Source organism: Ranitomeya imitator, chromosome 6 (genome assembly GCF_032444005.1).
Source record: "Ranitomeya imitator isolate aRanImi1 chromosome 6, aRanImi1.pri, whole genome shotgun sequence".
Taxonomy (NCBI): domain Eukaryota; kingdom Metazoa; phylum Chordata; class Amphibia; order Anura; family Dendrobatidae; genus Ranitomeya; species Ranitomeya imitator.
Window position 1 is genome coordinate 284,558,445 of NC_091287.1, and position 23,244 is coordinate 284,581,688.

Here is a 23,244-nt window from a genome sequence, read left to right on the forward strand (position 1 = left end):
TCATCTATCTGCTTTAGAAGTAGACTTTCCATGCTTTCTGTTATATTTGGGGGTTTGTAACAGACCCCAATGAGAATTTTGTTACCATTTTTCCCTCCATGAATTTCAACCCATATGGACTCGACATCCTCATTCCCTTCGCTAATATCCTCCCTTAAAGTGGACTTTAGACAAGACTTTACATAGAGACAAACCCCTCCTCCTCTCCGATTTTTACGATCCTTTCTAAACAGACTGTAACCCTGTAAGTTAACTGCCCAGTCATAGCTTTCATCTAACCATGTCTCGGTTATTCCCACTATGTCAAAGTTACCTGTAGATATTTCTGCTTCTAGTTCTTCCATCTTGTTTGTCAGGCTTCTGGCGTTTGCGAGCATGCAGTTTAGAGGATTTTGTTTTGTTCCAATCTCCTCACTGTGGATTGTTTTAGAAATGTTCTTACCTCCCTTCTGAGTATGTTTTCCTGGGTCGTCTTTGTTCGAGTCTAATGCTTTTCTTCCCGTCCCCTCTTCTTCTAGTTTAACGCCCTCCTGATGAGTGTAGCGAGTCTTCTGGCGAATGTGTGTTTCCCAGGTTTGTTGAGGTGTAGTCCGTCTCTGGCGAGGAGTCCATCATACCAGTAATTCACACCGTGGTCCAGGAATCCAAATCCTTGTTGTCTGCACCATCGTCTTAGCCAGTTGTTTGCATCAAGGATCCTGTTCCATCTCCTGGTGCCATGCCCGTCTACTGGAAGGATAGAAGAAAAAACTACCTGTGCATCCAGTTCCTTTACTTTCTTCCCCAACTCTTCAAAGTCCTTGCAGATTGTCGGTAGGTCCTTCCTTGCCGTGTCATTGGTGCCAACATGTATCAGAAGAAATGGGTGGACGTCCTTGGAGCTGAAGAGCTTTGGTATCCTATCGGTCACATCCTTGATCATCGCACCTGGAAGGCAGCATACTTCTCTTGCAGTTATGTCCGGTCTGCAGATGGCTGCTTCTGTGCCTCTCAGTAGTGAGTCTCCCACCACCACCACTCTTCGTTGCTTCTTGGCTGTACTTTTTGCTGTCACTTGTTGCTGTGTGCCCTTTTCTTTTTTGCTTGCTGGTATTGCTTCATTCTTAGGTGTGCCATCTTCATCCTCTACAAAGATTTGATATCGGTTCTTCAGTTGTGTGGTTGGTGATTTCTCCATGGTCTTCTTGCTTCTTTTGGTCACATGCTTCCACTCATCTGCTTTTGGAGGTTCTCTGACACTTTTTTCACCTTCTGTGACCAGTAGAGATGCTTCTGTTCTGTCTAGAAAGTCTTCATTCTCTTTGATGAGTTTCAAAGTTGCTATTCTTTCTTCCAGACCCCGCACCTTTTCTTCTAAAAGGGCCACTAGTCTACACTTCTGACAGGTGAAATTGGATTCTTCTTCTGGTCGATCTGTGAACATGTAGCACATGCTGCAGCTCACCATGTAGGTTGTCACATCTGCCATGTTGCTCCTAGATCCTGCTGACTTGCTGTGTGTTTTCCTTCTTGTGTAATCTACTGAGCCAAGCTCTCTTGCAATAATGTCCTACAGGCAAAAATTCGGCGCGCGGTTTGGTGATGCTTTCGAAGCAGCTGATCCCGGCTGTACCCAACGATCTTCTAGCTTAGGGAGACTTCGCTTCTCCCAGAAGGCACCTGGAATATGCAAATTAGCCTCCTGAAGCTTGAATCCCTGGTTTGGTGATGCTTTCAAAGCAGCTGGTCCCGGCTGTACCCAACGATCTTCTAGCTTAGGGAGACTTCGCTTCTCCCAGAAGGCACCTGGAATATGCAAATTAGCCTCCTGAAGCTTGAATCCCTGGTTTGGTGATGCTTTCGAAGCAGCTGGTCCCGGCTGTACCCAACGATCTTCTAGCTTAGGGAGACTTCGCTTCTCCCAGAAGGCACCTGGAATATGCAAATTAGCCTCCTGAAGCTTGAATCCCTGGTTTGGTGATGCTTTCGAAGCAGCTGGTCCCGGCTGTACCCAACGATCTTCTAGCTTAGGGAGACTTCGCTTCTCCCAGAAGGCACCTGGAATATGCAAATTAGCCTCCTGAAGCTTGAATCCCTGGTTTGGTGATGCTTTCGAAGCAGCTGGTCCCGGCTGTACCCAACGATCTTCTAGCTTAGGGAGACTTCGCTTCTCCCAGAAGGCACCTGGAATATGCAAATTAGCCTCCTGAAGCTTGAATCCCTGGTTTGGTGATGCTTTCGAAGCAGCTGGTCCCGGCTGTACCCAACGATCTTCTAGCTTAGGGAGACTTCGCTTCTCCCAGAAGGCACCTGGAATATGCAAATTAGCCTCCTGAAGCTTGAATCCCTGGTTTGGTGATGCTTTCGAAGCAGCTGGTCCCGGCTGTACCCAACGATCTTCTAGCTTAGGGAGACTTCGCTTCTCCCAGAAGGCACCTGGAATATGCAAATTAGCCTCCTGAAGCTTGAATCCCTGGTTTGGTGATGCTTTCGAAGCAGCTGGTCCCGGCTGTACCCAACGATCTTCTAGCTTAGGGAGACTTCGCTTCTCCCAGAAGGCACCTGGAATATGCAAATTAGCCTCCTGAAGCTTGAATCCCTGGTTTGGTGATGCTTTCGAAGCAGCTGGTCCCGGCTGTACCCAACGATCTTCTAGCTTAGGGAGACTTCGCTTCTCCCAGAAGGCACCTGGAATATGCAAATTAGCCTCCTGAAGCTTGAATCCCTGGTTTGGTGATGCTTTCGAAGCAGCTGGTCCCGGCTGTACCCAACGATCTTCTAGCTTAGGGAGAGACTTCGCTTCTCCCAGAAGGCACCTGGAATATGCAAATTAGCCTCCTGAAGCTTGAATCCCTGGTTTGGTGATGCTTTCGAAGCAGCTGGTCCCGGCTGTACCCAACGATCTTCTAGCTTAGGGAGACTTCGCTTCTCCCAGAAGGCACCTGGAATATGCAAATTAGCCTCCTGAAGCTTGAATCCCTGGTTTGGTGATGCTTTCGAAGCAGCTGGTCCCGGCTGTACCCAACGATCTTCTAGCTTAGGGAGACTTCGCTTCTCCCAGAAGGCACCTGGAATATGCAAATTAGCCTCCTGAAGCTTGAATCCCTGGTTTGGTGATGCTTTCGAAGCAGCTGGTCCCGGCTGTACCCAACGATCTTCTAGCTTAGGGAGACTTCGCTTCTCCCAGAAGGCACCTGGAATATGCAAATTAGCCTCCTGAAGCTTGAATCCCTGGTTTGGTGATGCTTTCGAAGCAGCTGGTCCCGGCTGTACCCAACGATCTTCTAGCTTAGGGAGACTTCGCTTCTCCCAGAAGGCACCTGGAATATGCAAATTAGCCTCCTGAAGCTTGAATCCCTGGTTTGGTGATGCTTTCGAAGCAGCTGGTCCCGGCTGTACCCAACGATCTTCTAGCTTAGGGAGACTTCGCTTCTCCCAGAAGGCACCTGGAATATGCAAATTAGCCTCCTGAAGCTTGAATCCCTGGTTTGGTGATGCTTTCGAAGCAGCTGGTCCCGGCTGTACCCAACGATCTTCTAGCTTAGGGAGACTTCGCTTCTCCCAGAAGGCACCTGGAATATGCAAATTAGCCTCCTGAAGCTTGAATCCCTGGTTTGGTGATGCTTTCGAAGCAGCTGGTCCCGGCTGTACCCAACGATCTTCTAGCTTAGGGAGACTTCGCTTCTCCCAGAAGGCACCTGGAATATGCAAATTAGCCTCCTGAAGCTTGAATCCCTGGTTTGGTGATGCTTTCGAAGCAGCTGGTCCCGGCTGTACCCAACAATCTTCTAGCTTAGGGAGACTTCGCTTCTCCCAGAAGGCACCTGGAATATGCAAATTAGCCTCCTGAAGCTTGAATCCCTGGTTTGGTGATGCTTTCGAAGCAGCTGGTCCCGGCTGTACCCAACGATCTTCTAGCTTAGGGAGACTTCGCTTCTCCCAGAAGGCACCTGGAATATGCAAATTAGCCTCCTGAAGCTTGAATCCCTGGTTTGGTGATGCTTTCGAAGCAGCTGGTCCCGGCTGTACCCAACGATCTTCTAGCTTAGGGAGACTTCGCTTCTCCCAGAAGGCACCTGGAATATGCAAATTAGCCTCCTGAAGCTTGAATCCCTGGTTTGGTGATGCTTTCGAAGCAGCTGGTCCCGGCTGTACCCAACGATCTTCTAGCTTAGGGAGACTTCGCTTCTCCCAGAAGGCACCTGGAATATGCAAATTAGCCTCCTGAAGCTTGAATCCCTGGTTTGGTGATGCTTTCGAAGCAGCTGGTCCCGGCTGTACCCAACGATCTTCTAGCTTAGGGAGACTTCGCTTCTCCCAGAAGGCACCTGGAATATGCAAATTAGCCTCCTGAAGCTTGAATCCCTGGTTTGGTGATGCTTTCGAAGCAGCTGGTCCCGGCTGTACCCAACGATCTTCTAGCTTAGGGAGACTTCGCTTCTCCCAGAAGGCACCTGGAATATGCAAATTAGCCTCCTGAAGCTTGAATCCCTGGTTTGGTGATGCTTTCGAAGCAGCTGGTCCCGGCTGTACCCAACGATCTTCTAGCTTAGGGAGACTTCGCTTCTCCCAGAAGGCACCTGGAATATGCAAATTAGCCTCCTGAAGCTTGAATCCCTGGTTTGGTGATGCTTTCGAAGCAGCTGGTCCCGGCTGTACCCAACGATCTTCTAGCTTAGGGAGACTTCGCTTCTCCCAGAAGGCACCTGGAATATGCAAATTAGCCTCCTGAAGCTTGAATCCCTGGTTTGGTGATGCTTTCGAAGCAGCTGGTCCCGGCTGTACCCAACAATCTTCTAGCTTAGGGAGACTTCGCTTCTCCCAGAAGGCACCTGGAATATGCAAATTAGCCTCCTGAAGCTTGAATCCCTGGTTTGGTGATGCTTTCGAAGCAGCTGGTCCCGGCTGTACCCAACGATCTTCTAGCTTAGGGAGACTTCGCTTCTCCCAGAAGGCACCTGGAATATGCAAATTAGCCTCCTGAAGCTTGAATCCCTGGTTTGGTGATGCTTTCGAAGCAGCTGGTCCCGGCTGTACCCAACGATCTTCTAGCTTAGGGAGACTTCGCTTCTCCCAGAAGGCACCTGGAATATGCAAATTAGCCTCCTGAAGCTTGAATCCCTGGTTTGGTGATGCTTTCGAAGCAGCTGGTCCCGGCTGTACCCAACGATCTTCTAGCTTAGGGAGACTTCGCTTCTCCCAGAAGGCACCTGGAATATGCAAATTAGCCTCCTGAAGCTTGAATCCCTGGTTTGGTGATGCTTTCGAAGCAGCTGGTCCCGGCTGTACCCAACGATCTTCTAGCTTAGGGAGACTTCGCTTCTCCCAGAAGGCACCTGGAATATGCAAATTAGCCTCCTGAAGCTTGAATCCCTGGATTCTTGATTAGCTGCAGTAGTCAGATGATTTAACAGCACATCATCAGGAAAACTAATTAGATGGCTCGCTGCTCCTGTCATCTCCTTGCTGTAGGCGATCACAGGCCATAACAGTCGATTGGCTGGCTTGAAGCGAGATGTTTCCACTCCCTGAATGGAGTGGCCTGTGCTGGATCCAGTTGGTTGATGGTGGGGGTATTCGTTGCTATACATTCAGACCCCTGGGCAAGCTTTTATTCTGCCCTGCCAACCCCCATAAAGAATTCTTCAGCTATAGTAAGTAGAGTTGTGATATTTGGAGAGTGCGTGTGGTTCTTTATAGAGCATGCACTGGAACATTTCATTGTCACACATTTTTCTCTTATTTCAGGTTTAAGTGCCGAAGTCCAACCTTAATCAATGGATTAGCAGTAAATGTACATTTGCTATTCATACAAGTACCCGGGACACTTGAGGCAGAGAATAGGTTAATTTGATTAGTACTTAGCCTTGTGTGAGACAGCAGATAGAATCTGGTGCACGCTCCCTGTCTAGCATTTTGTAGACTTGACAAGATAAATGTATTTCATCTCTCAAGTTGGAAATGAAAAATTACTTTTCTGCCTTAATGCATTGGTTTTAAAATTATCAAAGATTAGCCGCGTTTGGCATTTTACAATGTCTTGGCAGTCACTGGAGATAATTGAAGTCCTTAAGGAAATATACAAGGGAAGGAGAATTACAGCCATGCTCAAAAGTTTACATACCCCTGCAGAATTGTTGCTTTAAAAAGAGAAAACACAGTAGTTTGACAATAAATGGCTTCACCCAACCACTAACCATGAGTGGAGGAAAAAGTTTTGATGTTATCATTCATATTCTCTGAAAACTGTATGTATTCTATGTTCTATAACGGATGAACAGGAATAGCCATAGGATTCAGGTTTATGCATAAAATATAGGCATGTATAGGTTTAGACACATGTAGAAGGGGTAAGAGAGGTAGCATGAATTTGGTCACAACTCACGACAGATTAAAGAATATTACAATTTTACAGTGCCTGAACCATAAGTGGATCACAGGGTGCCCGGCAGCCTGACCCTCAGTGATTAGCTGGGATCAGTAGGAATCCTGGAAATACCTGCAGAATCGGCAGGTGGAAATTAAGTTAAAGTGTTAAAGGGGTCTAAAGGGTTGTTAGGGTAGGGTAGGTTATCAATATTTGAGTAATCATACACATGGCACTCCTTGCCAGTAAACTGAAGGGGCTTCAGCTCACAAGACAGCATCGAGTACTCTTCTTTGCATCGCTCCATGCGGCACAACGCCATGCTAAGTTGAGGCTGCTCAGCTCCAGTCATTCGAATGGCCTATAGCCATAAGGCCAGGCACTGCCACTACCGACTATACAACCTTCTAACTAGTAACCAACAAAGGCCATCTGAAGGGTATCCCTTAGCTTTAAAAGATAGAAAACTAGAAAACTACTTTAAAGTGAACCTATCACTAGATATATGCAGCCCAAACCAAAGTCACCTGGAATCAAAAACGGTTTGAAAATCCGGACGAGGGCTACAGGAAGTCCAGCTTCACTCAGGTTGATCGACAGATCTCTCCCATGTGCCTACATACAGAAAGATCTTTCAAACAGCTGGAGCAGGGCAAAGAAAGTGTAATCGAGGGCAGGGAAAGCCCAACGGGGACTGTACTGCACTAAACTTTTCAAAACTGTTCTCTTTGAAACACTGCAGTGGTTCCGAGTAAAACGTACCTAGCTGCAATCATGCAGTCAAGTTGATTCATAGTGCCAGTGGCTGGGGCAGCATAAATCTAAAGACCGGTTCCCTTTAAATGATGCCAACTAAAAATCAATAAGCTTTTTATGCAGTACATCCTGCAAAGTGAAATATGTTGGTCTTTGTACTGGGTAATCAATAATAACCATTAATTTGAGGAACCTCCCTCTATAAGTTCTAACTTTTTCAGTAGGGAATTTGAACATAGGTTGTCTAAAAGAGAGAACAACTTTATGTTGCGTAATCCTGAAGGAGGTCATTAAACATAGTAGCCGATTTTGAGAATCATTAGAGTTTAATTTACAGTACTCGCTTACGTAGCGCCATTATTTTGCACTGCAGTTTACACATATCATCACTGTCCGAAATTGGGCTCACAATCCAAACTCCCTATCACTACGTCTACAGAGTGTTAAGTGTGGGAGGAACATGGTGGAAAGTCACAAAAACACGGGGAGAACATACAAACTCCTTGCAGATGTGGTCTTTGGTGAGGTTTGAACCCGGGGCTCCACATATGCAAAGCAACAGTGCTAGCCACTAAGCCACCATGCTGCCCTTAAAGATTAAGATGGGAGGAAACTCCATGATACTTTTATAAAGCAGTAAAGGCTAGAAAGGAAACATTCATACACTTTTTAGGGGCAAATTCTACTTGTATAACAGATCTGGGTCCCACCAATGGGACATGCATCGGTCTTAAAAACAGCACCCTGATGTGCACCTCTGCTTTGTAACTACCTCTCTACTCACAATGGATCCCCACTCTCAAGAAAGATTCCAATGCCACTGTTGGGACCCACATCTGCTATACATTGGCATATTTTGTTGACACCTGAAAGCTGAACTAGCAGTGTTAATATGACATGGAGTCCTCAAATAGCATACGCAGCATATCATACGCTGCACCTGGCTTCTTAGGATAATAGCGCCCCAGACATCTGCTCAACATGAAGAACGAGAGAGCAACTTCTGTTTTCTCCTCTATTGAAGCCAAGTCCACTTAAGCTTTCCTGTTCAAGCTGACATCAGGAAAGGAGAAACATTATTACACCTTGAGCAACAGAGTTGAAGAAGCAAAACCCAAATGGACATATTTAATATGAATTAAAACAAGATTGTTGATCGATACCCTTCAGGTCATATGGTGGACTCATGAATTGTATCATAATCGGGTTTCTTTTATGACTGTATCCTGTGCACCATCCTTAGGTATTTGGCCAAAAACACACCCAAACCAGATTAAGCTTCACATATAAAAAATATGTTGCAACTTTACTTGATCCCGGCTAAAAATGGTGTGCAGCTCTTTCCCAATATATCCAGTTGAGTGCTAGTCTAGGGTCTAATATGCAACCAAATGTTGCATTAAAATTGTGAAATTCCTCCAAAGCATGACTATTCTAGCGACATAAGCTAAGAACACAATGCTCATAGAAATAGGAAAGATCAGAAAGTTTGTATTTCACAAATGCGGCCAGCAGATTACTGCTCACATATAGGAAGAAGAACAAGATTTTGTCCTAATCACTTCTAACCTGGCCACATCCATAGCAAAATAAGACTCCACTTCTTACTAGCAGTATTACCTTGGGAGGGGAGGGAGAGGAATCGCTAATACGTTACAAGCCATTGAGCACAAAGCAACAATGGCCTTTTAATTTGCCTCCGCTCTGGGTTCTAGACACATCATCCGAGTATTACAGTCATGTCCCACTCCAGGAAGCTGACATGCTTGTCTAGTGCCAGTCAAATGGAAAATAAACCCTTGACAGTTTGGCAGGATGCATTTAAGAATCACCGTTTCACACACATGAGCAATGGCAGGAAAAAAAAATAAGGGAATAGTTTAATAGATGCTAAACAGTAGCACAAGCTCGGAAGCAAGGGTTAATATCTTTTAGGTATCTGAAGGATTAATAAGCTGTTTACATTTGAAGGAGGACAGGTCCAATGTGTGCTTGTCTGCAAGAAAAGGGATTCAATCTTTTTCTGGAGAGCAAAGGGGTTTGTTTGTGCCTTGCAGGTCTGCTGACAGTGAAGGATTTACTCACAGCTTTCTCTGTATGGAGGATTAATGTTCTGAAACACTGTTTGGCCAGGAAATGGATTAATCTGTATTGGCCATGTTCTTGTATGGTGGTGACGACAATACGAATGTTTTGTGAAATGGTGAGAAAGTGAGATGATGATGTAAGACCACCATTAAGGGAAATGGCAAACCATATGACAGATCATGAAAGGTGGAAAATATGACAGCAATATCATGGCCCACATACAAAGAGGCAAGGTCTGCGAAGCAAAGGGTAGCACAAAGGAACTTGCCCAAAAGTTTGTGCATAAAAGTTACATGAAAAGAAAAATGTCAACCAATGAGTCCTCCTAGGTCAAATCAAAAGTCTTGTTCCCCAGGATATTGCCATCTTAAAGTTTACTACATTTTAGCTTTGCGAAAATACAACCACTGGAAATGGCTTTCTAAAATTATAAAACACCGGGTATACCTGCAATTCTACGCTTACAACCAGGGTATTCTTGCCATTTGTCTACATACTGTTGAGCAGATTTTAGGACTTTTCAGCTCAGGACTACATATGGGATTATGAAGACATTTAGATGAAAAACAATGCATAGTAGACAAGTGCAGAAGCTGCTATAGTCTGATCTATAAAATGGACTAGGGCACAGTGGCAACTTTTGTCACATGAACAAAAGGACTGAGCGGACACTCGTATGGATACACAGTCACATAGGTTCCTATTGGATAGGTGTGATACCCTCTGAGAATACCGATAACACAATGGTCAAAAATCTGCCTATCTGAACCCGGCCTTGGATACATGTTTTACTAGAAAAATATGGGGTAAGCAGGTTGTGAGTCTAATAGTCCACACTGAGTGGTGATAAAGTCACGCTTTTCAGTTTTAGTCACGGACAGACAAGATCCACAAGGGTTGATGATCGCCAAGCAAACTTTCATAGGCATCTTGGTTCTTGACTGCGCCAAGCGAGCACATGCCCAGTGGTCCGCTTATGAGACAGCATACAAGAACTTGTCCGCTGATGCTAGTTTGATGTTGGACACAATCATCATGTATTGGCTGCACATCCTCTCATATCTGCAGTGATCGATCAAGAACATGCGGTTTGTACATGTAGATGATTGCCGAATGTAAATGGATCTCCAATGAGCGACAATTGACAGTATATTGATCAGTTCTCGTAACACCCAGATGGTTTGCCCTGTTTAGCAGGATAAGATGCAGGTCATCCTGGCGAGAGGTCAGGTGGAGAGCGAGTCTCTTCACTGCACCCAGGTTATAGGAAACGAATAGTGCCCTCCCTTGTGGAATGTCTGCGCCAAGTGTGCCTTGCTCACAAAGTAGTAATGCAGAGACGTCTGTAAACTGTAGAGAATCGGATGGATAAGGTCATCTTGGCAAAATTAGCACAAAATATATACAGTGTATATATATATATATATATATATATATATATATATATATATATATATATATATATATATATATATATATATATACAGTGGGGCAAAAAAGTATTTAGTCAGTCAGCAATAGTGCAAGTTCCACCACTTAAAAAGATGAGAGGCGTCTGTAATTTACATCATAGGTAGACCTCAACTATGGGAGACAAACTGAGAAAAAAAAATCCAGAAAATCAGATTGTCTGTTTTTTTTAACAATTTATTTGCATATTATGGTGGAAAATAAGTATTTGGTCAGAAACAAACAATCAAGATTTCTGGCTCTCACAGACCTGTAACTTCTTCTTTAAGAGTCTCCTCTTTCCTCCACTCATTACCTGTAGTAATGGCACCTGTTTAAACTTGTTATCAGTATAAAAAGACACCTGTGCACACCCTCAAACAGTCTGACTCCAAACTCCACTATGGTGAAGACCAAAGAGCTGTCAAAGGACACCAGAAACAAAATTGTAGCCCTGCACCAGGCTGGGAAGACTGAATCTGCAATAGCCAGCCAGCTTGGAGTGAAGAAATCAACAGTGGGAGCAATAATTAGAAAATGGAAGACATACAAGACCACTGATAATCTCCCTCGATCTGGGGCTCCACGCAAAATCCCACCCCGTGGGGTCAGAATGATCACAAGAACGGTGAGCAAAAATCCCAGAACCACGCGGGGGGACCTAATGAATGAACTGCAGAGAGCTGGGACCAATGTAACAAGGCCTACCATAAGTAACACACTACGCCACCATGGACTCAGATCCTGCAGTGCCAGATGTGTCCCACTGCTTAAGCCAGTACATGTCCGGGCCCGTCTGAAGTTTGCTAGAGAGCATTTGGATGATCCAGAGGAGTTTTGGGAGAATGTCCTATGGTCTGATGAAACCAAACTGGAACTGTTTGGTAGAAACACAACTTGTCGTGTTTGGAGGAAAAAGAATACTGAGTTGCATCCATCAAACACCATACCTACTGTAAAGCATGGTGGTGGAAACATCATGCTTTGGGGCTGTTTCTCTGCAAAGGGGCCAGGACGACTGATCCGGGTACATGAAAGAATGAATGGGGCCATGTATCGTGAGATTTTGAGTGCAAACCTCCTTCCATCAGCAAGGGCATTGAAGATGAAACGTGGCTGGGTCTTTCAACATGACAATGATCCAAAGCACACCGCCAGGGCAACGAAGGAGTGGCTTCGTAAGAAGCATTTCAAGGTCCTGGAGTGGCCTAGCCAGTCTCCAGATCTCAACCCTATAGAAAACCTTTGGAGGGAGTTGAAAGTCCGTGTTGCCAAGCGAAAAGCCAAAAACATCACTGCTCTAGAGGAGATCTGCATGGAGGAATGGGCCAACATACCAACAACAGTGTGTGGCAACCTTGTGAAGACTTACAGAAAACGTTTGACCTCTGTCATTGCCAACAAAGGATATATTACAAAGTATTGAGATGAAATTTTGTTTCTGACCAAATACTTATTTTCCACCATAATATGCAAAAAAATTGTTAAAAAAACAGACAGACAATGTGATTTTCTGGATTTTTTTTTCTCAGTTTGTCTCCCATAGTTGAGGTCTACCTATGATGTAAATTACAGACGCCTCTCATCTTTTTAAGTGGTGGAACTTGCACTATTGCTGACTGACTAAATACTTTTTTGCCCCACTGTATATATATATATATAATATATATATATATATATATATATATATATATATATATATATATATATATATATATATATATATATATGTATATATATATATATATATATATATATATATATATATAATCAGATGAAGAGCAGAATGCAGATTCTTTTTTTCCTAATGTGAGAAATATTGTTTGTGTTATACTTCAAATATTTTTTCCTCCTCTTGATGAAGTAGATCACATCACTGGTAACTAGCCACGCCCCCTGATGAAGAAGGGCGAAACGCATGTTGGGGAGCGAGGGTGATGGGTTCTGATAACAGCTAAGTATGTTACTTTGTTCCCATCAGTAATCAGTTTTCTAGCCAGGAGTAGTAATCGAGCTATGGCAAGTTTCCCAGTCTCAACAGCACACAGTCATCCCACTATGAAGGTGAGAGGATTTCTACTCACTGCGCACCCATAGGATGATTCTATATGGCCCAAAACTGCTCCCCAATATGAGTGCAGACGCGGGCATGACCACAACATGTGCAATAGTCCTGCTTCCTGTTGGGCGCACCTCGGGCATCCAGAATCATTTCTAAGACATATTTTAAACATTATTTTAGGTGATCTGTGTACTCTGTGAATGTCATAGAGCAGCGAGAGTCGTTTGGGCTCACTAAGCAAAAGATTGGGTACGTATTCCAGCCCCGAAGCCCACGCATCATCTGTGATAACACAAATCTCCGTCTCCCATTTCTGTTTAACCAACAGAGGGAATTTCTTAAGGAAGACAAAGAGGTCATTATAATTACCCCCTTCGTGGCTCCCTCTGAGCAAATAGTGTCCAATACCACAGCTCTATGAGTTTTAACTTCTTGCACTTTACATTGGGCTCTATAGGCGTGTTTGAATTGAAAGTATTGAAAGAAGCAACTATCAGGTAGATGGAACTCGTTTTGCAGACAGTCAAAGGATTTAATCCCCTCACTGCCGACCACCTGGTGAACGTACTGTATACCCATACTCTTCCCGTTCCCGAAATCAGTTATTTTGGCAAATTCTGAGTGTAAGTCATTACTCCAAATAGGTGTGTACATTGAAAAGTGATCAACCTCTCTTTTATTGGTTTGTTTTTAAGCCTAACCTTGGAATTTAAGTCCAATGTTGGATATACCGGTACCGAGAGACCCCCAAACCTGCCTGCCTCTAAACTTTCCACAAGGGGCCCCTGTCCCACAGTGTTTGAATAATTTTACAGACCGAACTGCCCGTGTCACTTTCTTTCCATCCCTTAATAAGTTGGCATTGAGCCGCCAGGTAATATAACCATGCATTGGGCAGTGCCAGGCCGCGATTTTGCTTATTTACAGAATGAATTGATAAATTGTTAGATCCATCATACAGGACACAACGATCTCAAGTCCATCATGTGTTCCTGAGAGGGACACATCTTTTGAAGATTGCAGACTGAAACCTAGTGCACATTCTCAGCACTAACCAATAACATGTGTAACACTTATTTTATACCCTGTAATGTAAAAAAAAAACTATTTTTGTATAAAGACACATAAGCACTGAAATTTTTTTGTAAAATTGAAAAAATGTTTTAACGTGATGTGAACACTGCTTTAAAATGGGTTCTCCGCTACTAAACAATTGAATGTGTTTTGATGTACAAGTTAGTACGAGATCCTCTCTGATTGCTTTCACTTTCAGTCCAACCAGCGGCTTCCTATTTAGATGTAATGAGAAGGCTGCAGCTGATCAGTATCCGCTGACTGGCTGCAGTGCTCACATGATGGGTCTCACAAGATGTTGATGCCAGAAAACCTATGGGGGACACAGTACTGACTTGCTTAGCAGTGGAGAAATCCATTATATGGAACCAGTGACTTGATTCATGCTGCCCAAACCGCAGCAGGGCGATTGGCTCTACGGTAGGTATATTTTCCCTAAAATGCTATGACTTTTTAGAGAAAATATAGTTCAAGTATCCGGCTGGAGACCATAGCCAAAGACGTGACTAGTATGGCTCCGTCCCTGGCAGGCTCCTCCCAGCGCTGCCGCAGGTGATTGGCAGGTCTCTAACTTGTGTGTCGCCTGTAGCAACACTGGGAGAAGATGGTCAGGGGCTGGACTAGTAGCACCACCTGCTGGTCCCTGGTCAGTTTTTCTAAATGCATTTTCTCTTAAATGATGGAGCATTTCAGACAAATGGCTGCTAACATGTAGTCAGGCTCTGGTTCATGCTGCCCGAAGTTTGGGCAACATGAATCAAGTGACAAGTTCCCTTTAAAGTTTTTTTGGACTGATAATTACTACATATAATCAGATATTAAAACTTGGTTTCCTGTATACAAAAATACAAACCAAGAAACAAATCAAAGACTACAGTGCGATATGGTTTGGTAAGAAATGTGATATACTTGCTCCAGCAATTTATCATCTCAAAATATAACACTTGTAAGAATGAACAGGAACACGACATATTGTATTGACTCACCTGCAACAAGCAGCGCTCCTTAAACACATATCCAATTAGTCTATCTAGATGCATGAGGCATTTATGATAGCGAATGTGATGGGTCAGCACTGGCAGCATCATTGCATGCTAACAAAAAGAAGAAAAAAAAATGTATTAAACCATTAGAGATTAAAAAAGTCCCTACCAGAATAACAATGGCATCTGCAGAATGGCAGACAATTATTAGTGCCGGCGACTGAGAGGACATGTTAGATTGCTTTTGGAGAGTCCAAGCCCTTGAAACTTGTCTACATAAAAGATACATAGCAGCTTGCAGTTGTATTCGCACTTCTAAAAAATTGGATTTTTTTTTAAACAGGCGATGCTAGCTTCTCTTATACCATGGAATGCGATTAGAATTACAATGATGGAGTATACAACAGTAACGCCAGAGAGAAGCCTAGACAGATGGCATGGTCATGATCATGTCACCCGAGGCCCTGGTAGGCAGAATTTGTATGACCCGGCCAAAGTGATCAAGGGAGAAGAGATATTTAATATATGCCCCCAAATATGCCGGTTTGGCCACACATCGGCTCTGTAGGTACAGGACTGACTGCTCCAGTATTAGGCTTGATGGTAATCAGACCTGAATAAGGTGACTGAAGTGAGATTAGCTGGTCTTTTGGAACGTTACCAGGGCACATCGGAGAAATTCATCAGAAGAAGCCCCGTGTTACGGCAGATCAGCATTTGTTACTCAACTTCAGGCAGCTGAATAAAACATTGGTTTTCTGGTCAGCGTACTGACAGCGCTCAAGTCAAGGCTGTTATTACAGGGAAGACGGTGAGGTGCCACCTCAGAAGAAATAACAGTGACTGGCATGGCGTTTCACTGGTTAACACTACCGACACGCTGCAAAGAAGCTCCACGCTGGAGTCTAAGATGAAGGGAATCAGAACGGGAAACACCTCAATCATAATTATGGTAGAAAATAAGATACCGCTCTGTTAAGGTCCTGTATCTCACAAGACAGAAAAGGGTTTATTTTCTGTTCTTTCTTAAAGGGACTGTCTCAAGATTGATTATCAGGAGCGCAACACTCCCCTGCCTCCTGCTTGCCAGGGAAATGTGTGCTACTGAAGGACTAACAGGTAAGACCAGATGGCTAAGAATGCACTAAACCTAAAAGCGATGTAGGAGGAGCAGAAATGAGCAGATTGGAATGGAAATATATCAAAGTTTATTATTAGTGTCCATACACATATATAGAATACAAGAAACAGGATACAGAGGATATACACACCTGGGATAAAGCCAGAAAAGCAGCAGAAGGCTAAATGCCCTAATATTAAATAGCCTAGATACAACGCATGTCCTGGAGAAACATCAACGTACTACTAATGGCTGGAAATGCATGTGACATATGACGTTAACAAAATAAGTATCTGATAATACTGATAATACAACATGCACAAAAGTATCATAAAATAATGATGATCTCAATGAGGCTTCTATGGAATAATATAATGCAAATATGGTAGTTACAACTGAAATATCACAACAAAAACAGCCTATGAACAGCACTAACGTGAAGTTAGGAATAAAGTCAATCAGTCACACATATGTAATAGTAACAATTTCCTGTGGCCATAAAGATGAATAATGGGTAGACAGAGAAAGTACCTCAACGTGCGTTTCGCCGCCACCTGTGGTTTCCATCAGGAGGTATAAAATACCACTCTGTTACGATCCTGTTTCTCATAAGACATAAAAGTTTTCTTTCTGACGTCTTAAAGGGGTCATCACTGGTTTGATTTTAAGGAGCACAACGTTCCCCTGCCTCCCAAATCCTGCTTGCCAGGGGAATGTGTGCTCCAGAAGGATTACATGTTATCAGAGCATGCTAGGGTGTTATCTGAGCGTCTTGGGCGTGCGGCTGTTACACAGCTGCAACACATGTAGGTCTTCGCTAACAAACAGGCAATCTCTGCATGTGTTGTTGCTGTCTAACAGCCACAAATCATGCAGCTGTGGGAACACGAACATATTAGTCAAACACACCGAAGACACTTGGATAACACGTTATCCGAGAACGTTGGCTCTTCACGGATAAAGAACATATGGCTAAAAACGTGTTTATACGGGCCGAGCAGTAGCACTGAACAACAGATTGGCAATTGATTTAGCCATAAACAATGTGCACTGAACGATTTGTAAAAGATCATTCAGTGCACATAGGCCACCGTAGAGGTACCGTTACACTTAACGATTTACCAACGATCATGACCAGCGATACGACCTGGCTGTGATCGTTGGTAAGTCGTTGTGTGGTCGCTGGAGAGCTGTCACACAGACAGCTCTCCAGCGACCAACAATGCCGAAGTCCCCGGGTAACCAGGGTAAACATCGGGTTACTAAGCGCAGGGCCGCGCTTAGTAACCTGATGTTTACCCTGGTTACCATTGTTAAAGTTAAAAAAAAAACCAAAACACTACATACTTACATTCCTGTCGCGTCCCCCGGCATCAGCTTCCCTGCACTGTGTAAGCGCTTGCCGGAAAGCAGGGCGGTGACGTCACCGCTGTGCTCTGCTTTACAGCCGGCCGGAGCTGACACTGGGGGACGCAGGGAAGCGGACACTGAAGGACGCGACAGGAATTTAAGTATGTAGTGCTTTTTTTTTTTACTTTTACAATGGTAACCAGGGTAAACAGCAGGTTACTAAGCGCGGCCCTGCGCTTAGTAACCCGATGTTTACCCTGGTTATCAGTGAAGACATAGCTGAATCGGCGTCACACACGCCGATTCAGCGATGTCAGCGGGTGATCCAGCGACTAAATAAAGTCCTGATCATTCCCCAGCGACCAACAATCTCCCAGCAGGGGCCTGATCGTTGGTCGCTGTCACGCATAACGATTTTGTTAACGATATCGTTGCTACGTCACTAAAAGCAACAATATCGTTAATGATATCGTTATGTGTGACGGTAGCTTAGTTCTCTGAGTCCTGTTTACAGAGGCTGATGTGCCGCCGAGAACGATTATCTTCTGCGCTGCACAAAAGATAACATTTTACTGCTGCAAAAATCATCTTGCTCATTCATCAGCTAATCAGCAGCATGTTTAGATTGCAAGATTATTGCTCAAGATGCTAGTCTGAATACTGAGCTTTCTGATGCTGCAAGCATAGGCAGCCATGTCTCAGCAACGGTTTCCTGAAAAATGCCCACAGGAAAATTGCCCACAGGAAAAATGCCAACACAGAAAACTGCCAACACGGAAAACTGCCCACACGGAAAATTGTCCACATGGAAACTTGCCAATTGCAGCATCACAAAGTTTCAGATCTATGATATTTGAGGTGAAAGGTGAGGATGTTCCCATGATATGTGATCAACTTGTGATTTTCAGCTGACCTGGTGCAAAACTGCAAACATGCTGAAGATCTGTGGTTTGGAGCAGTCTGTCATTATCAGCAGTACATAGATCTAGTCTGCTCTCCTCTCTCACTGATTCTGCCTTACTCCTTCCACCAGCCCAGAACAGCAACACAATGCATGCAGAAACAGCAGCAGTATGATCCAGAGGAGCCATCACTGCTATCAGTACCCACAAAAGAATCACTGTATTAACTGTGGAGTTACATGGGACTGCAGGTCAGATCTAATACATTATCATCTCAGTGGGTGCCCACCAGAAGCAGGGTGCTGCTGGCTGAGATAGATGTTCCTGGAAGCCCAGAAGGCACCGCAGAAAGGTGAGATTCTGTCAGAATCTGTCAGAGGAGCGGAAGTGTCATAGCAGCTCCGCTCTCCCATTGACTTCAGTGGCAATGAATCTGGGGCCAAGAGTAAGAGTGAACAGACCCTACGTAGTTATGTACCATACATATACAGGTCCTTCTCAAAAAATTAGCATATAGTGTTAAATTTCATTATTTACCATAATGTAATGATTACAATTAAACTTTCATATATTATAGATTCATTATCCACCAACTGAAATTTGTCAGGTCTTTTATTGTTTTAATACTGATGATTTTGGCATACAACTCCTGATAACCCAAAAAACCTGTCTCAATAAATTAGCATATTTCACCCATCCAATCAAATAAGTGTTTTTTAATAACAAACAAAAAAAACAACAAATAATAATGTTCAGTTATGCACTCAATACTTGGTCGGGAATCCTTTGGCAGAAATGACTGCTTCAATGCGGCGTGGCATGGAGGCAATCAGCCTGTGACACTGCTGAGATGTTATGGAGGCCCAGGATGCTTCAATAGCGGCCTTAAGCTCATCCAGAGTGTTGGGTCTTGCGTCTCTCAACTTTCTCTTCACAATATCCCACAGATTCTCTATGGGGTTCAGGTCAGGAGAGGTGGCAGGCCAATTGAGCACAGTAATACAATGGTCAGTAAACCATTTACCAGTGGTTTTGGCACTGTGAGCAGGTGCCAGGTCGTGCTGAAAAATGAAATCTTCATCTCCATAAAGCATTTCAGCCGATGGAAGCATGAAGTGCTCCAAAATCTCCTGATAGCTAGCTGCATTGACCCTGCCCTTGATGAAACACAGTGGACCAACACCAGCAGCTGACATGGCACCCCACACCATCACTGACTGTGGGTACTTGACACTGGACTTCAGGCATTTTGGCATTTCCTTCTCCCCAGTCTTCCTCCAGACTCTGGCACCTTGATTTCCGAATGACATGCAAAATTTGCTTTCATCAGAAAAAAGTACTTGGGACCACTTAGCAACAGTCCAGTGCTGCTTCTCTGTAGCCCAGGTCAGGCGCCTCTGCCGCTGTTTATGGTTCAAAAGTGGCTTTACCTGGGGAATGCGGCACCTGTAGCCCATTTCCTGCACACGCCTGTGCACGGTGGCTCTGGATGTTTCCACACCAGACTCAGTCCACTGCTTCCTCAGGTTCCCCAAGGTCTGGAATCGGTCCTTCTCCACAATCTTCCTCAGGGTCCGGTCTCCTCTTCTCGTTGTACAGCGTTTTCTGCCACATTGTTTCCTTCCAACAGACTTACCATTGAGGTGCCTTGATACAGCACTCTGGGAACAGCCTATTTGTTGAGAAATTTCTTTCTGGGTCTTACCCTCTTGCTTGAGGGTGTCAATGATGGCCTTCTTGACATCTGTCAGGTCGCTAGTCTTACCCATGATGGGGGTTTTGAGTAATGAACCAGGCAGGGAGTTTATAAAAGCCTCAGGTATCTTTTGCATGTGTTTAGAGTTAATTAGTTGATTCAGAAGATTAGGGTAATAGGTCGTTTAGAGAACCTTTTCTTGATATGCTAATTTATTGAGACAGGTTTTTTGGGTTATCAGGAGTTGTATGCCAAAATCATCAGTATTAAAACAATAAAAGACCTGACAAATTTCAGTTGGTGGATAATGAATCTATAATATATGAAAGTTTAATTGTAATCATTACATTATGGTAAATAATGAAATTTAACACTATATGCTAATTTTTTGAGAAGGACCTGTATACTGCAGGTGCAGGCAGGCATAGGATGGAAGGAAAAGCAGAGTGGATGTGAATAAGGGTCTCTAGGCCCAGACACACCACAATGAGAGTGGAATTATTGTTAGCACAGTGGAATGACAAGAACAGAATCCGTACTCTGGGACTAGGGATGAGTGAACCGAACATGTAGAACCTGGAGAAGTAAACTGGGCCCAGAGACCTTTGTTGAAATCCATTCTGCATTTTCTTTGCTGCCTGTGTTGTGCTGTATTGTATTTCAATGGAGCCCATGGAAGTCAAGGACAATCACCTGGCAGTTAATTATTTGCAGGTGTGCAATGATTGTTTAATAAACTTGTTATTGTTATTAGACCTCCTTAATAAACTGTTCTTAATAAACTTGTCTGTAGTTTTTTATGTGGGCAATTTTCACAGACATTCTTCTGTGCTGCAGAGCTTCTCATTTATAATTCTATACTATTCCCCTGTCCTGCAGAGCATTTAACCTATATCGCTTTGCTATTCTGTCCTGCAAAGCATCTCACCTATAATTCTATATTATTCTTCTGCCCTGCAGAGCATCTCACCTATAATTCTATATTATTCTTCTGTCCGGCAGAGCATCTCACCTATAATTCTATATTATTCTTCTGTCCTACAGAGCATCTCACCTATAATTCTATATTATTCTTCTGCCCTGCAGAGCATCTCACGTATACCTGCATACTATCCCCCTGTTCTGCAGAGCATTTAACCTATATCTCTTTGCTATTCTCTGTCCTGCAGAGCAACTCACCTGTAATTCTATATTATTCTTCTGCCCTGCAGAGCATCTCATGTATACATGCATATACTATCCCCCTGTCCTACAGAGCATTTAACCTATAATTCAGCCTATGGGCAATTTTCTGTGGGCATTCTTCACCTTGCACCTCAAATATCATGGATCTGAAACTTTGTGATGCTGCAATTGGCAATTTTCTGTGTGGGCAATTTTCTGTGTGGGCAATTTTCCGTGTGGGCAAATTTCCGTGTGGGCAAATTTCTGTGTGGGCAAATTTCCGTGTGGGCATTTTTCTGGTCACCCTCAGCAACAATGGAGACGGTGCAGTGGATCCAACTAGCTTTAGAGCAGCACTTACAAGAGCTATAGCTATGAGCTTGTAAGTGCTGCACTATTTGCCTAAGAAACCAGTCACTGTTGATAGACAGCAGCGGTGGTTAGTATCCTATGCAACAAGCAGTAAATTACAAATCCCTCCACGTATGGGAACAAATACATTTTTTCTACAAAGTGTCTTGATTTCACAATCAATTTGCAATTTTACCCATTCTAAAACAAGAGAATGACCATTTAAAACAGTATCCAGGCACTTGTCACAACCATATGGCAAAAACATGAAGTGAACCACACCTAATATCTGCAAGTCCATATACCCCCTACTGCTTGCCAGCCTTAGTTCTCTTGGATTTCTCCAATTAAAGGAGCTCTTGACAATTATAGGACAGGACTGGAAATCATGCTCTGCTCCAACCCCATATACAGTATTCAGCTTCTTATTTCATAAAAAGTGTATAAATTCCCTTTAATTTCCTGGCCAAATATCTGGTGTCCACAAGGCTATGGGTCCCTCGGTGAAGATCTCTTCTGTACCCCACAGAATTCTATATTCATGGGCACTGACAGATGCAGAGCGAGGCTGCCCTACATTGCAGTACATGGAGAAGCTTTGTGTAATATCCTGTATTACCTGCAATAATAAGCGTACCATTAAGGAGGAAAGTCAGTAGTGATCCAATATATCGTCTTTAATGTCCCGTTAAATAGAGGGGCCATTAATTTCCAAATCCGTGGGGTACTATCGAAAGTTAATCTGAATATTTTATATCCTTCTACTCACTCCAGCCGATGACTCTTCAACACTTTGTCTCCAAAAACGCCACTAATCTTCTAGCCTCGGATCCCAATCACACGAGGAAACGTTAGATTCTCCTTTTAGAGTAATTCATGGAGGATGAGATGTGTGCTAACTCATTATTAAGAGCTCTCCTGTTGCCAATACTATCCATAGTGATATTTCTCCGACACCAAAGAGGTTTTTGGACGTTCATTTGCAGAATGTGTACGTCTATTCCAAGCTATGGAAGGAAGAGCGGCTAAGTGGATATTACATGTGTGAGCGCCTTTATGGGGACTCCGGTGTATACAGCCAAGAACAATAGGGCTCTATCAGCCTGGCTGGGTTTACAGGCCCTCCGCACAACATCTCCAGCCAAGTGCTAGCTATGCGTCTTTCTGCACAGTGCTAGGCAGGCCTGACTGCGGCCATGGGACTAGCGGAGGGCGGAGGATATATATTACATGATCGTCAGTAGCCGAGAAGCTCCCACTGGTAAATAGAGGCTGATTAATAAGCTACATAAAATACCACAATCGGTGGAGATATGTCCATATGCCGGATCTTATGTACAGTAGCTCTATAGATTTCACTTAAAGTAATCATTAATAACTACAGAAAATCACATTGCTTGCAGTAGATCCGAAGACATCATTTCTCATTCGATTCCAATTATACCACAGTTTTTTATACAGCCTTTAAAGGGAACGTGTCATCGAAAAATTATCTATTGTTTAAATCCGGTTTTGTATTAAATGTAATGTTAAACATTTTTGACAATTCTTTAGGGCATTTCATGAAATTTTACATGTTGAGCTTGACACGATGTAATAGTGGCTGCGGGGCGGAATAAAGCGCTCGTTATTAATTTCGCCTCTGTGTTGTGGAGATTATGGGAATCAAAGCATTGGCACCTAATGAGTTAAATTTAGCTACGGCCAACTGGGCGTTAACAGATCGCTTTCACTGGGTGCCTGAACTTTTGTTACATCTAAGTGGGTGCAATCAGACAGCAATAGAAGGAGAAAAAGTAATCTCATTAGGTGCCAAAGACTGCTAATATCTCCATGGAGAGGAGAAAGAAAAAATAACAAAAATGTCTTATTCCGCTCTGCAGCCACCGTTACATCAGGATAT

General features: G+C 43.7%; 1 protein-coding gene across 1 annotated transcript in view; it reads right to left on the minus strand.

The window, feature by feature from the left end:
* The window catches only part of DROSHA (drosha ribonuclease III), a 300,535-nt gene that overhangs the window by 127,897 nt on the left and 149,394 nt on the right, over positions 1–23,244 (minus strand). Inside the window, exon 17 of the mRNA XM_069730615.1 lies at positions 14,762–14,869. Coding sequence (XP_069586716.1) covers positions 14,762–14,869 — 108 coding nt within the window. The remainder of the gene's footprint in view (positions 1–14,761; positions 14,870–23,244) is intronic.